The 14,670-nt window shown below is 45.3% G+C and overlaps 1 protein-coding gene across 1 annotated transcript in view; it reads right to left on the bottom strand.

Moving 5' to 3' along the window:
- TRPM1 (transient receptor potential cation channel subfamily M member 1) overlaps window positions 1–14,670 on the bottom strand; it is a 103,795-nt gene that overhangs the window by 32,505 nt on the left and 56,620 nt on the right. The window contains exons 14-19 of the mRNA XM_075007198.1: window positions 13,790–13,930; window positions 12,895–12,924; window positions 7,885–8,183; window positions 6,808–7,036; window positions 1,357–1,479; window positions 821–952 (exon numbers count right to left, since the gene is read on the bottom strand). Of these exons, the coding sequence (XP_074863299.1) occupies window positions 821–952; window positions 1,357–1,479; window positions 6,808–7,036; window positions 7,885–8,183; window positions 12,895–12,924; window positions 13,790–13,930 (954 nt within the window). The remainder of the gene's footprint in view (window positions 1–820; window positions 953–1,356; window positions 1,480–6,807; window positions 7,037–7,884; window positions 8,184–12,894; window positions 12,925–13,789; window positions 13,931–14,670) is intronic.

The following is a 14,670-nucleotide window of genomic DNA, read 5'->3' as shown; positions in this document are numbered from 1 at the left end:
TAAGTGGAAACACATCTTACTATTCAGGCCCAAACATTTATAACTGTTCTCTCATTTTGGAGATTCAAGTTTCACAGCTACTGAGGCCAGAAGGGACCATTGTGAGCATCTGACCTCCTCCATAAGCACAAGCCACAGAACTTCCCCAAAATAATTTCTGGAGCAGATCTTTTAGAACAAAAACACACCCAAATTTGATTTTAAAATTGCCAGCGAGGGAGAGTCCACCGTGACCTTTAGAAAATTGGTCCAATGGTTAATCATCATCACTGTTAAAAAATGACTCCTGATTTCCAGTCTGAGTTTGTCCACCTTCATTTTCCAGCCATTGGATCATGATATTCCTTTGTCTGCCAGACTGAAGAGACCATTATTAAATATTTCTTTCCATGTCGATACTTCACAGCATTTTAATAAAACTCAAATGGGAAATAATGGCCACAGGTGTCCCAAGCTGGAAATCCAGAATGAGGAGATTTTTGAACTTTCTGGTATTCAAACAAATTAGATCCAGTAAAGGAGCACAGAAATGGTGAAAACAATTTAAAAGAGTTTATCCATATCACTTTCAGTTTTAATGGTTTTAATAAACTATGCATTTTCAGTTTTAATAAACTATGTGTGTTGAAAATTGTGTTCTGTGGTCAGGTGCAGCAACGCTAGGGACAGTGTAAATTCATAAGAGAAACAGATACCAAGGCCAAAGTGTATTTGTTTATATCTGTTCTTTAAACTATCTATTGAGATGTTTTCCCTTTATCTTGTTTTAAATTAATATAATGTGAGAAATTGTTAATAATCAAATGTCAAGGTGCCATACCGTGTAAAACCAGAACTTTACAATAGGTGCATTATAAAATTCGTAGATCTTTTTTCCAATTGGAAGGCTCCGTTGCTTTTTGTTGCCATTCTCTTCATCTCCTTTTCGGGAGACTGTATCAGCATTTGCATCCTGGAAGAAGGAAATGGGCAGCTTGTCACCAATGTGTCACCTGAGAGAGGTTCTTTCCGTTGTGATGCTCAATCATCTACCAACTACAGCATGCTTCTTTCTAAACAAAAAGACTGTATTCTCTTATTACCATGTTCCATTGTGCTTTAAAAAAATACAAGGTCAGGTACTCAGCTGTTGTAAATTAGCATACCTCCATGGACTTCAATAGCACTACATCAGCTTACAACAGTTGGGAATCTGGTCCACACACTTTCAGTACTCTAATATAGAGGGATTTTGGTTTGTATACAGGCCGGTGGCCTGCAAAATGTGTAGATTTCAATCTGAAGTGGCCAATGGTATAACTGTAGGCAATTTGGGAATACCAAACATTAAGAACTTTCTCAAAGTATAGTACCAACCGCATTTTCCTCTTCTTTTTCTTTTCCATCTTCATTTTCTCTTGATGTCTGATAGGAGAAATCATCGGATGTGCGAAACTCAAGGAACAGGATGGTGGGTGGGAAGAGAATTCCCATTATAACCTGTGCAAGAAGAGATGTATCATTGTTCAATGCATCATTGCTTATTAGATTTTTTAAACAAAATGATTTCTTTTGTTGCAATCATCTGAAGAACATCCAATATACAGGGAGTGAAGTAATCAGTATTTACAAAGCACCAGTGTCACATATGGCATTGCATAGAGATTTAAGTTATAACATGGAGCTTGCTCTGTCAGACTTCTCTGTAGATGTATTGCAATAAAACACATCAGAAGTGTTGCAGAACAGAGCTGAACAGCGAAATTCAGTGGAATAATATGCAGCAGAATGGTGAAGGGAGCAGGTTCTTACTATCTTAAGGGTTATCAGTTAAATTCTTATCTGAAACAGGTGGGTTCTCAGAAGAGTTTTGAAAAAGTAAGCAGGTGAATCTTGGCAGACAACAACTGGGATAGCTTTCTAAGCATGACAGAGAGAATGGAGAAGGAATATAGAAAGAGTTGGAGCAGGAGATAAAAAGGAAAATCCGGAGGGAGGAATAAGAACAGATGGTCGGGGATATATACAGATGAAGAGGATAGAACTGGAAGACTGGAGAAGGCTGAATTTTGCATGGAAGAGGAAGGGAAGTCAGTGAATAGATTTAAAAAGGGAGAGGTGTGATCTGAAAGACAGGAGAGGATCACTGGATCAATGGATTTAACTCAAAATTTTGAGTAATTCAAGTGGAAAAGTGGAAAGTCAGACAGTTGAAGATGAGACAAGTCAAGGAGAGAAAAAGAAAAAAGAATGGATCAGGATTTTGTCAGGAGAAGAAAAAAGCCAGATGGATTTTATATACGTTATGGTGGGAAACATCAACTGTAAATGAGATATGAGAGATGGATTGGAGATTACACCAAAGTGGCAGGCTTGCAAGTGGAAGGCAGTGATTACACTATAGCTGCGTCTACACGAGCTGGCTACTTCGAAATAGCGCCCGCCACGTCCACACGTGGCGAGCGCTATTTCGACGTTGAAATCGACGTAAGGCGGTGAGACGTCGAAGTTGCTATCCCCAACAGGAGATGGGAATAGCGCCCTACTTCGACGTTGAACATCGAAGTAGGGCACGTGTAGACGATCCGCGTCCTGCAACATCGAAATAGCGGGGTCCGCCATGGTGGCCATCAGCTGAGGGGTTGAGAGACGCTCTTTCCAGCCCTTGAGCTCTATGGTCGCTGCGTGCAGCAGCCCCTTAAAGCTCCCTGCCCCCTGCGCAGGAAGCTGAGAGCACATGCAGGCAGCAGCACTGCCACGCGCTCAGCCTGCACGCCTGCAGCAGCTGCAGCCCAACACCCCGCTTCGATGGCAGCCAGCCAGCCCCCCCAAGCACCCCCAGGGCACCCGCCCAAGGGGACCCAGGGCTCCCAGGCTGGCAGCCAGCCGGGGAAGAGGCAGCGGGGCCCCTCCTGGACAGAGGCCGAGATCCGAGACCTGCTGGGACTCTGTGGCGAGGAGGAGGTGCTCCAGGTAATGGGGAGCAAGAGGTGGAACACAGATGCGTTCTCTCGGCTGGCCAAGCGCCTGGCTGCCTGGGGTCACCCTGCCCGCACTCCTGACCACGTCAGAAGTAAGGTTAAGGAGCTGCGGCAGGGTTACGCCCAGGCCTGGGATGCGGCCAGCCGATCTGGGGCCGCCCCCGTCACTTGCCCCTTTTACAGGGAGCTCAGGGCCATCCTGGGCCCCCGGTACACCTCCTTCCCCCTGGCCACTCTTGACACATCGGTCGATGAGCCCCAGCAGGCCCCGGAGACGGAGTCTGCCCTGGAGGCAAGCCCTGCACCCCAGGGGCCCCCCCAGGAGCCCACCCCGGGATGCCAGAGGAGGAGGAGGGGGACTGCTCCAGCGACAGGGGGCTCTGCATTGCCCTCCCGTCCTGGAGCTCCAGCAGGGCGTCTGCCCAGTGGGTGTCCCCTGACTGTGGGTGCGGACCGTCAGGTATGTACCCCCCCGGTGCACACCCCCGGGGTTAAGGGGCGGGGACAAGAGACATGACCAGGGCCCTCCACATGCCCAGATGACCATGGCCCCAAGGACAGCAGTGGCATGTAACTCAGAAGAGTGCATCAGCCCCTGCCCCTCAACAGGACAGTGCCATGCCCCATCCCTGGGGATGGGGGGAGCGGAACCTAGGGTCCCCCGTTGGCGGGGGGGACACCCATCATCATCATCAGCATCTCCCGGGGATGGGGATGGGGAACCAGCAGCAGAGGGGTGGGGGGACAAGGGCCACGGGTCAGGGCCCACACTAACGGCTGTCTCCACTCTTCTTCCCGTGTTCCACAGCTGCACCATCGGAGGGCCCGGAGAGCGCCAGTGAGGTGTCCGTTGTCCCGGAGAGCCCACCGTGGCCATCCCAGCAGGCCAGCCCCTCGGCGGAGCACCGACCAGCCCCAGGACGAGGCCGACGGTGGAGCCAACCGCAGACGGCCATGGACCCCCAGCTGCTCGCGACACTCTGGCGTCAGCTGGAGGTGTCGGAGTGGCGCCTGCGGGTGGAGGAGCAGCGGCTGGAGCTCCAAGAGCAAGCACTGGCCTGGCGCCAGGAGGCTTGGGGGGCCTTCATGTGCACCTTTGAGTGCATAGCACAACACCTTGCCCCCCCGCCACCCGCTGCGCCACCCGGCACTCTGCCCGCCGCGCCACCCGCCGCTCCGCCTGCCGTCCCTCCACCGTCAGCACCCTGGGGCCTGCCGCCGAGGGGGACCATGGGCCTGCGGACACCGGCCGGCTGTATTTGCTGGTTCTCCCGGCCTCCACTCAGCCTCGACCAGGGCTCCGGCTGAGGTGAGGGTCGCGCCCTCCAACACTGAGCGCTGGACATTAGGGTGCAGGGCCAAGGACATGGCCCCCCCCTTTGTACATATCCCCCATTTGTATATAGTTTTTGTTGGACCTCTGTTTTGCTACCTGCCCCCCGATGTAAATAGTTCCCCCCTTTTTTTCTATGTTAATAATAAGAGGTTGCACTGTTTGGTTTGAAACAACATTTCCATTTATTTCAAAGAAAAGTGGGGGGGGTGTGCTCTTGGGTGCTCTGTGGTGTGGGTGTCGGGGCAGGTCCGAAAGTGCCCTCTACCAAAAGTGCGCTCTACCACCTGGCGCACATGGTTCAAGTGCGTGTTGAACCGCTCCTGACTGGCTGTGAGATGGCCCGTGTAAGGGTGCATGAGCCAGGGCCGGAGGGGGAACGCTGCATCTGCGACAACGCAGAGGAGCATGGTGGTGTCCCCCACAGGGATCTCCTGCTGGGGGATGTAGGTCTCCACCTCCAGCCGGTGGCACAGGCCCGAATTTCTGAATACCGGGGCGTCATGGGTGCTGCCAGGCCAGCCAACATAAATGTCCAGGAAGTGGCCCCAGCTGTCCACCAAGGCCTGGAGGACCACGGAATGGTATCCCTTCCCATTGAGGAAGTGTCCTCCGCTGTGCTCCGGGGCACGGATGGGGATATGGGTCCCATCCAGAGCCCCAAAGCAATTTGGGAAGCCCAGGCTGGCAAACCCCGCGATGGCGGCATCCGGGTCCCCAAGCCGCACGAGCCTGTGGAGGAGCAGGGCATTGATTGCGTGGACGACCTGCAGGGGAAGGACATGAGAGAGCACCAGTGAGGGGTGTGCAGGGTGTGTCTGGCCCTCCACCCCCGGGCTCCCCCACCTCAGGCTCCCCCAAGGGCTCCCTCCCCTGGGCTCCCCCCGCCAGGGCTCCCCCCCCACCCCGGGTCCTCTTACCTCCATGAGGACAGCCCCGGCAGTGGCCTTGCCCATGCCGAACTGCTGCCCTACGGTTTGGTAGCTGTCTGGAGTGGCCAGCTTCCAAACAGCGATGCCAACCCATTTCTCGACGGTGAGGGCACATCGCATGGAGGTGTCCTGGTGCCGTAAGGCAGGGGTGAGCCACTGGCAGAGCTCCAGGAACGTCTGCCGGCTCATGCGGAAATTCTGGAGCCAGCGGTCGTTGTCCCACTCGCAGAGCACCAGCCGCTCCCACCAGTCGGTGCTGGTGGGGTAGCTCCACAGCTGGCGGCGTGTGAGGCGGGGGGGAGGGGTCGGAGGGCAGCAAGGTCTGGGGCTGCTTCCTCATCCCCTGGGGGCAGCTCCTCTTCTACAAATAAAACATGATCAGCTGCCTCCTGCATGGCACTAAGCAGGGCAAGCACTGCTCCTGCAGGGGTGGGTGTGTGGACCTCTGGCTCCTGCTGCTGCTGCTGCTGCTGCTGCGGGTCCATACTGCTTCCACGGGGTGTGTGTGCTTGTGGCTCTGCAGACCATGTGCTGTGCAGGCTGCGTGTGTCTGGGAGGGGCCCTTTAAGGGAGCGACTTGCTGTTGTCCCGGAAGTGCTAGTCCGCCTTGTGACCCTGTCTACAGCTGTGCCTGGCACCCTTATTTCGATGTGGGCTGCTTTGGTGTGTAGACGCTCCCCTGCAGTGCCTACTTCGATGTAGTGCTGCCCAACGTCGACGTTGAACGTCGACGGCACCAGCCCTGGAGGACGTGTAGACGCTATTCATCAAAATAGCTTATTTTGATTTCGCTACATTGAAATAAGCTATTTCGATGTAGCATCCCCATGTAGACGTAGCTTATATGATGAGAGAAGGATTTCACCTAATTATACATTTTCCTCCTCACAAGCAACACCAAAACAGTCTTCACACTGTGTGTATCATATTCCTCCCTTTTGCCACCCTCTCAACATTATTCATTTTTAGCAGTTCTTCAAGGGTAGGTTCCTCATCAATGGAAACACAGAGAAATCAGCAGAACAAGTGTTCAAGTCCTCAAAACAAGAGAAGATTCTTTCTAAAAAATGTATTTTTCCCCATTATTCTACTTTATACTTTCCTACATGGATTCTTATACCACCCTCTTCACTGTAGCGTCTGAGTTCCTTCCAGTAATGCATTAAGAGATGTGAATAGCATCCGTCACATGTGGTTTGCTCTCTCTCATCCTTTATTACGTGGCCTACACTACAGTAGTAGCTGAGCCTGATGAATGTCTTTTGGCTCCTCAAGTCACATAGCTAATTCTCAAGGTCGGGATATAAGCTTAAAATGAACATCTTTAGTCTATATCAAATGCTTTGACTTTGCTTCCTGATGCAAAACACACTAAGCCTTTTATGGTCCCCCAATACCCCTCTGCCATGGGGATATTGTCACTTAAATATTCTGAGGGTAGAGGTCAACAGAAATAGTTTAATATAAGAAAGACATTGCTGTAATTAGGGGGCTCTGTGTTTATATGAATAAATATAATAGGTTGCAAGACGATATGAGACATTTGTATCTTCAATCTCCAACATCAGTGTCAAGGAAATACCTTAAGGCCTGGGTTTTTTCGCATGCGCAGCCGCCCCATCCACATGTCTGTTAATAACATCTGGCTGCAGGTGTGAGCTATGAAGTCTCTGTGTTTAGCTGCCACAGCAAGTTTTAGACAGGTGGAGTTACTCCAATTTTTCAGTTCATAGGTCAGTAATTTCATGGCAACCTGTTCGTCATGTTTATAGGATTGGTCTAACAGTTCAACAGCTAGCTGGCCAAAGTCTCTGAAAAAGAGAAGACATGCAAAAAAAGAACCTGACTAGTTTTGCTTAAAAACTATAGTATTCCCTTAAATTTGATTGTAAATCCTTTTGGGCAGAGTGTTTTCCCATGTATTTATACAACATCAAACATAACTGGAACTCCATCATGATTTATGGTGGCATGCAAAAGCTCTGCACAATAGATATAAATGATTATTAATTAACTATGGTGCTTAAGAAGCTATTAACTAGAAATGTCACTATTGCTTGTACATTTTTTGAGCCTTTGATTAAAGGTGCTACAGAAGTTGTAATTGTCTTTCTGTAAACAAACAACTAAGGACAGTTATTAAAATACAATTACCTTTTAAAATTTTGAAGAAATTTGTTAAACTAAAAAGGCATTAAGGCACAGTGATTAACAAAATGAAGTAGAGTGCCTAGAGTAACTTGTAATTTTCATTCCCTTCAAACTTATTTTTATTTTTAATCACCTTTCTTCAAATATGTCAACTTTTTTCACAGTTCTTGTTAGAGTATGATAATACTTACTTAATAGACCAAAGTTTACCTCTTCAGAGAATTCAGGTACATCAGTTAATCCTGGCCTAGTGAATATTTGTTTGATAAAGAAGGAAACTGAGGCAGAGAGGTTACGCAATTTTCCTAAGGCTATAGACTCCAAGTGCCTACATTCCAGCCTTGTATTTATATCCTCAGAAAATAAAGTTGGTCAGTTAAATGGGCCACACAATCATCCCTGCAACTCACCATCTTAAAATTAATTGCAATTGCTCAAAAATAACACTGAGCTGACCACATGGCCCCATACATACAACTAGCCACGTGCAACACTCCAGAGAACTAACTTTGAGTTGTTGTCCAAATCCTGAGAGATGTCATCCACCAGTTCACTCTCTGAAGACTCGTGGGCCATGGATTTGTACAGTTTACATGCCACAAGTGCCTTAGCCATGGTCTCCTCCCCTCGCTGCCAAAGAAATAGTGCCATCTTCTGCCTTTTCATCAGCACTGCCCATACCATGAGTTCATGAAATGGGTATTGAAAACGACTGACTTCTGGGTCATCCACATCGATATCTATCTCTTCCTCCTTTTTCTTTTTCTTCTTCTTCTTCTTCTTCCCTTTGGTTGGAGGCTCATCATCCTAAAGAAAAGAAAACAAAATTCTTGCCCCTGAATTCTGAAAGCTATTGCAATACCTACTCCATGCAGGAAAATACATGTTTTGAAGACTATTTGGATTGTCAAAGGAAAATATGAACTTCCCACTAACAAGCAGCTTAAAGTCTTGATTCACATCATGTTTTGGAGTATAATTGCTGATTTGTTTCTCCAAAATATGCCAATAGTAACAAAATAGTGAAACAATACCTTATCCACAGATCATGCACAGGTTAGCACTCCTGGGTTAAAAGGACCATCACTTGCATGCTTTATTATGTGTCACTAGCATTCAACAAATACATTAGAACCCTATTATATTAAAGTAATCACTTTACAAGACCAGTTATCGTATAAGCTGAGTATGACTGCATGTATAATTGCAGTGATTACTTTGCAGTGAACTGAAACAACTCAGGATTTTTTTTTTATCGAATTGTCAGTAGAACTTCACTATAATTTGGTTCCACTGTAGTTTCTGATTTGATATGTTCTGTCTCTATTACTGCAGAATAATTATTCATATCAGCCATCAAAGCAATTTTTAGACCAATATGCAGATGAAGAGAACAGAAACAGGCAAAGGGAAAAGGCAGGCAGAGTCCTTAAGAACACAGTTAAGATACTAAAGGGAATGTTCACCTTTGAATAAGGAATCTCCTCATACGTATGTAGTACAAACTGAAGATATAACTATCCCATTTCCTAAAAGGATAAGGAGGATAGGCCATTACTACAGGAACCAACATGGAAGTAACGGAAGGGAGATACAGACAGTGGAGCAGGATCCTAAAGGGAGAAAAGCCATGATTTGGAAAATTAGGGATTAAACAATGTTGGAAGAATACTGCATATATAGAGATAGAGCTATTGATAATTTTTAGGGTTTGAGCTCACTATCAGATGGCGTACAAGTAGTGGTGATAAACACTTTATAACATCAATTCTTGTGTAAGCAAAGAGCCCAAGATTATTTTAAGGAAGTATGCACCAGTATGAACTATATATGAAAATTCAGAATCAAATGAAATTCCAAGCAGACGTTTTCAGCTATTCTTTAAAAAAAATCTCTTCTTCCTACTAGCTAACAATTTGAGGAAGGGAGAAGCTAACCGCTGTTTTAGAAATGGCGGTGGTCATTATTCACATGCATTCAGAAAAAAAAAAGATGTCTTTCAAGAAAAAGGCTGCACATACACATGCAAGTGTCATATCCAATCAGAAGACCAGAATTGCATTTTTTTTACAGAAAAGAAAAAGCAATTACTGCAAAATACCAAATTTATTGTTAAGAGTAAATAAAATAAAAGAACTGGAAATGAAGGAAGTTAATATTCCCTCTGCTTCCCACACAAGCTTTCAAAGCATTTCTTCGAATTTTTTTTGATTTTATTTTTCTTCATTTCTTTTAGATAAAACTGTACCAATGGCAAAATGGGGAAAACAGAGTTAAATTTTCAAAATACTTCAACTTGTTCTGTGTAAAGCATTTGTTACTGAAGGAAAGCATAAAAACGTCCAAATGTGTTCTTGGAAAATACAGAGTAACCTGCATGTGAATAAGGCTATGTATCTCAGAGCCCAACTTCTCAATATATAAATGAGACCACATCTCTTCAGGTTGTTTCCTCCCATCTGTAACATTAGCACTTTGCCCGGAAGCTGTTAGAAAATATGAAGTAGATCTGAGAGGAAAATTAAGGTCAATTTACATCTGCTTCATACAGAAGAAAGCTGCTTATCTGCTGTGGGAAACAGAATCATAGAATCCTAGACCTGAAAGGGACCTTGGGAGGTCATCTAGTCCAGCCCCCAGCCTAAAGCAGGATCAACCCTAACTAAATTATCCCAGCTATTACTATGTCAAACCAGGACTTAAAAACATCTAGGAATGGAGATTCCACCACCTCTCTTGTTAACGCATTCCAGTTCTTCACCACTCTCCTGGTGAAATAGTTTTTCCTAAAATTCAACCTACACCTCCCCCTCTGTAGCTTCAGACCATTGCTCCGTGTTCTGCCAAACACCACTACTGACAACGGCTTCTCTCCATCCTTTTTAGAGCCCCCCTTCATGAAATTGAAGGCTGCTATCAAATTGCCCCACACTCTTCTCTTCTGCAAACTAAATAACTCCAAATCCCTCAGCTTCTCCTCATAGGTCATGTCCTCCAGTACCCTAACAATTTTCTTTGCCCTCCACTGAACCCGTTTCAATGCATTCATATCCTTCCTGTACTGGGGGGCCCAAAACCAGACACAGTACTCCAGATGTGGCCTCATCTGTGCCAAATTTAGGGGAATAATAACTTATCTAGATCTGTTGGAAATGCTCCTCCTAATGCACCCCAATATGCCATTAGCCTTCTTGGCTACAAGGGCACACTGTTGACTCATATCCAGCATCTCCTCCACTGTAATCCCCAGGTCCTTTTCTGCTGCTCAGCAACTTAACCAGTTGGTCCCCAGCCTGTAATAATGCTTGGGATTCTTTTGTCGCCAGTGCAGGACTCTGCACTTTTCCTTGTTGAACCTCATCAGATTTCTTTTGGTTCAATCCTCCAATTTATCTAGGTCACTCTGGACCTTTTCCCTACCTCCAACATATCTACCTGTCCCCCTAGCTTAGTGTCATCCACAAATTTGCTGAGGGTGCAATCCATCCCCTTATCCAGGTCATTAATAAAGATATTGAACAATACCGGCCCTAGAACTCTTGGGGCACTCCACTTAAAACCAACTGCCAACAAGACATTGAGAAATTTATCGCTATCCATTGGGCCCAACCATCTAGCCAGCTTTCTAGCCATCTTACAGTCCATGTATCCAATCCATACTTCCTTAACTTATGGGCAAGAATGTTGAGGGAAACTGCATCAAAAGCTTTGCTAAAGTCAAGTTATATCACATCCATTGGCTTCTCTATGTCCACAGAGCCAGTTACCTCATTATAGAAGCTAATCAGATTGGTCAGGCATGACTTGCCCTTGGTGAATCCATATTGACTACTCTTGATCACTTTCCCCTCTTCCAAGAGCTCCAAAATGGATTCCTTGAGGATTCCCTTCATGATTTTTCCGGGGACTAAGGTAAGGCCGACCAGTCTATAGTTCCCTGTATTGTCCTTCTTTCCTTTTTTAAAGATGAGCACTACATTTGCTTTCTCCCAATCATCTGGGACCTCTCCCAATCACCACGAGTTGTCAAAGATAATAGCTGAAGTCTCTGCAATGACATCTGCCAGTTCCTTCAGTACCCTTGGATGCATTAAATCTGGACTCATAGGCCTTGGGTATGTCTATTTTATAACTGATGCTAGCTTGAACATAAAACTCTGTTCCCACAGGGATAATACAAGTTTACTTACATATTCAAAGGTCCTAATCTTTGCAAGTACTAAATATCTAACTGGTATGTTCTAAGGTATCTATTAGAAATGTTTAGCTCTGCCATCAGAGTTTGCTGGAATCTGAATCACGGTTCTCATTTGGACCATTCGAGAGACAGGCCCCAGGTACAACATTTGGTTTCAAACCTAAACTCCCCTGGAGGTCTGGAATGGACAGAGCAGGTCTCAGACTTGGGATTCTGGTTCAGGTCCACATGATTTCTGAGGTGTTCACTACTAAGGCCCCCACACAGGGGGATCTGAGAGGTGTATTCACATCCTCCCAAATGGGCTGCCCTGCCCCTTCCCCAGTCTGCCCCAACCCTGATCCCTGGCTGCCTCCCCATCCAGCCTGGCTGGGGATTATCTGGGACAGTGGCCAGCAGCAGCTGGGAACTGCCTGCCCATAGCCTCCCTCTCCCCACACTCACCGCCTGCTGCAGTGTCAAAACCACCCCCTCAGTTCAGCTTCCTCCCAGCATATGCTCCTGAGCAGCATCCTCACCCCAGCTAGGCTCGAAGATTCCCTCCCTGGCAAGCTTGGCCTGCGGTGGGAAGGATTACCTGGAACAGAGGGCAGTGGCAACCATTAACTTGTCTGAGAGAGCCATTTCTCAGTCTGCCCTATGTAAGGGTCTGTCTATGTCACGTGTGCAGGTCTGCATGAGAAGAGCAGGGTTACACACCTTAACCCAAGGGTTAACCCTACACGGCTCTCTACATGCCCAAATCATGCCTCCCACATCTGTGCTGCTGCCTTTAGCACCATAGTTTCTCACTGCCTCCCCTCCACAAGAACCTTCCCTTCACACTGCTGGAGCCTTTTGCTGTAGCGCGTAGCTGTAGACCACAGTGACAAGGGTGGATGCAGCCTCCTTTACACTTCGGCGTGCAGCATAGCTATATAGGTAATGCTTGAGGTAGACATTACTCAATCTTCCATGAGTAAACTGCATTTTACAGGTAAAGAGGAACTGACTATTAATTACTCAGCTTCAGTGTTATCTTTTGTCACTATGTTCTTTGTGTTCCTATCTAAAAGGATTTTATATGAAATATTTTACGACATGGGAGTGTATAGTTACATAATACTGCCAAAAATCTGCTTGAGGACTATGTGAGCAAAGATGTGTGAAGAATTCACGACATGAAATATAAAGCAGGGTGCTGGTGTTTCATTAGAAGTCTGTAAAAGAGAAGATCCCAGCCAGATATGAACTGATAGCAAAGCAATATAAAACAGGAAACACTCAGAATGATGTGGAAAGGTGTTTTTTCCTAGTTATAAGAAAAATAATACAACTTACCTCCATTCCTAAAAGTTTAAGCGCTTTTGGCTGCATATTTAAAAGAGAAAAGAAAAAAAAAGTTAATTAGGCCGAAGGGAAAATGTGAAGAGGGAGGCATGTCAGAGAAAGCAGGTGTTTCATTTGCACAGATAGCAACATTACCTGACTGAAACTTTACCTGCAACTACATTTTGGAAGAAAAAACCCAAAGGAAGTCATCCCTTGATTTAAATACAAGGCGGCCCATTTAATCAGAGGCATCTATGAGAAACAAGCCATGAGTGAAACCTAGTTTCTTATCTTTTTCCCCTGCTTACAAATGAAAATGTTTGTTCTATTGTATTTTCTTAAAACGACTCTTCTTTATATTCCATTAGCTTCATGATCAATAATATATTCTGTCAAGGGACTATTTTGGGAGATAAGCCCTTACTCTTGGACGCAATCTTTTATAGGATTGGTAGTAAATATTTCTAAAGCTGTTCCTCTTTTGACATGGCTCTTTGGTTTATCAGGATTGGATCCATGGATTGCTACAATTACATACTCACTAGTTTGTAGTTTATCCCTGTGTTTATTCGATATACTTATTTTATGCAGTTACAAAACTTTGGAAGGTCATGCTCACCAATTAAAACTAGGAATGGCTAAACACACACATAACATCATAGTTAGAAATACTTGGATTGTTAATTATCAAGAAGCATGGAAAGCACATAGTTCCACAACATAATAAGCATATACTGGGACTTCGTTTTTCAGCTCAGATATTTTGCATTACCCTCATGTTAACGTGACAGGCTGTTAAATGAAGATCAAATGGACACACAGTGGTTCACGAGACTGAAGAAGTGAAGAATTAGCTATTTGTATTATCAGCACTATGGGTTATACAACATTAGTTCATTCTTACCCTCTTTGGTCCAAATAAATTATTGTAAAGGGTCCGAAAACTTTTACGAGTATAGTTGCAGCGATAAGCTCCACCCATGAGGTATTCAAGTACAAGACCAATATCTATCAGACTGATATGATAATCCGGTGGAAGATTTCCCTACAAAATACAAAATGTACTTTTAGCACATAAAGCAAAAATTAAGTATATAGAATAAGAGTTGCCCTGGCTATAGGCAAGAATCCACATTTATACTCATGTGGTAGACATTAGTATTTTATTATTAATAAATCCAGTCAAGAAAATTTTTTACTTGGGGCCAGATTCTCTCATGACCACTGTCTGTGTATCTCAGAGTAGAATTTCAGCAGTGGTTGTTGGTAACTTGGCTATAACCAGTGTTTTTTTTTGTTTAAAAAAAAAAAGAGGTGCTACTACATAGCTGGCTTTTTGCCCCCTGCCCCAAGCCGATCCCATAGCTGGGGCTGCTAAGGTGCTGGTACTCAGTACTGGCAAGTACTGTCACAAAAAACACACTGTTTGTAACTGAAGAGTTATTTGCAGTAGTTCAATAATGTGTAATGGAAGAGTAACTGTATCAGGCAAGGGAAGATGACAAGAGCTTTATATATAAACATATTTCTGATAAAAATAGATATAATCACAATATTTTTCATAAATAAATGCAGCTGAAAATCAATGTTCCCTCTAATCTTTTCCACCCATTTGCAGATTTTTACCAGCCATGTGCAGAATAATTTTATATGTGCATGCACAAATGTGTACCACCAGGAGAAACAAAAAACTAGCTATGGGTGCTCTGTTAATTAGCTGGGCAGCATTTGAATCTTTCCTGACTGGCTGCACAAGTGCACAACCTACAGGGAACACTGCTGAAG

This window comes from Carettochelys insculpta, chromosome 12 (assembly GCF_033958435.1).
Source record: "Carettochelys insculpta isolate YL-2023 chromosome 12, ASM3395843v1, whole genome shotgun sequence".
NCBI classification, from domain to species: domain Eukaryota; kingdom Metazoa; phylum Chordata; order Testudines; family Carettochelyidae; genus Carettochelys; species Carettochelys insculpta.
This window is presented reverse-complemented; position numbering and strand designations above follow the sequence as displayed.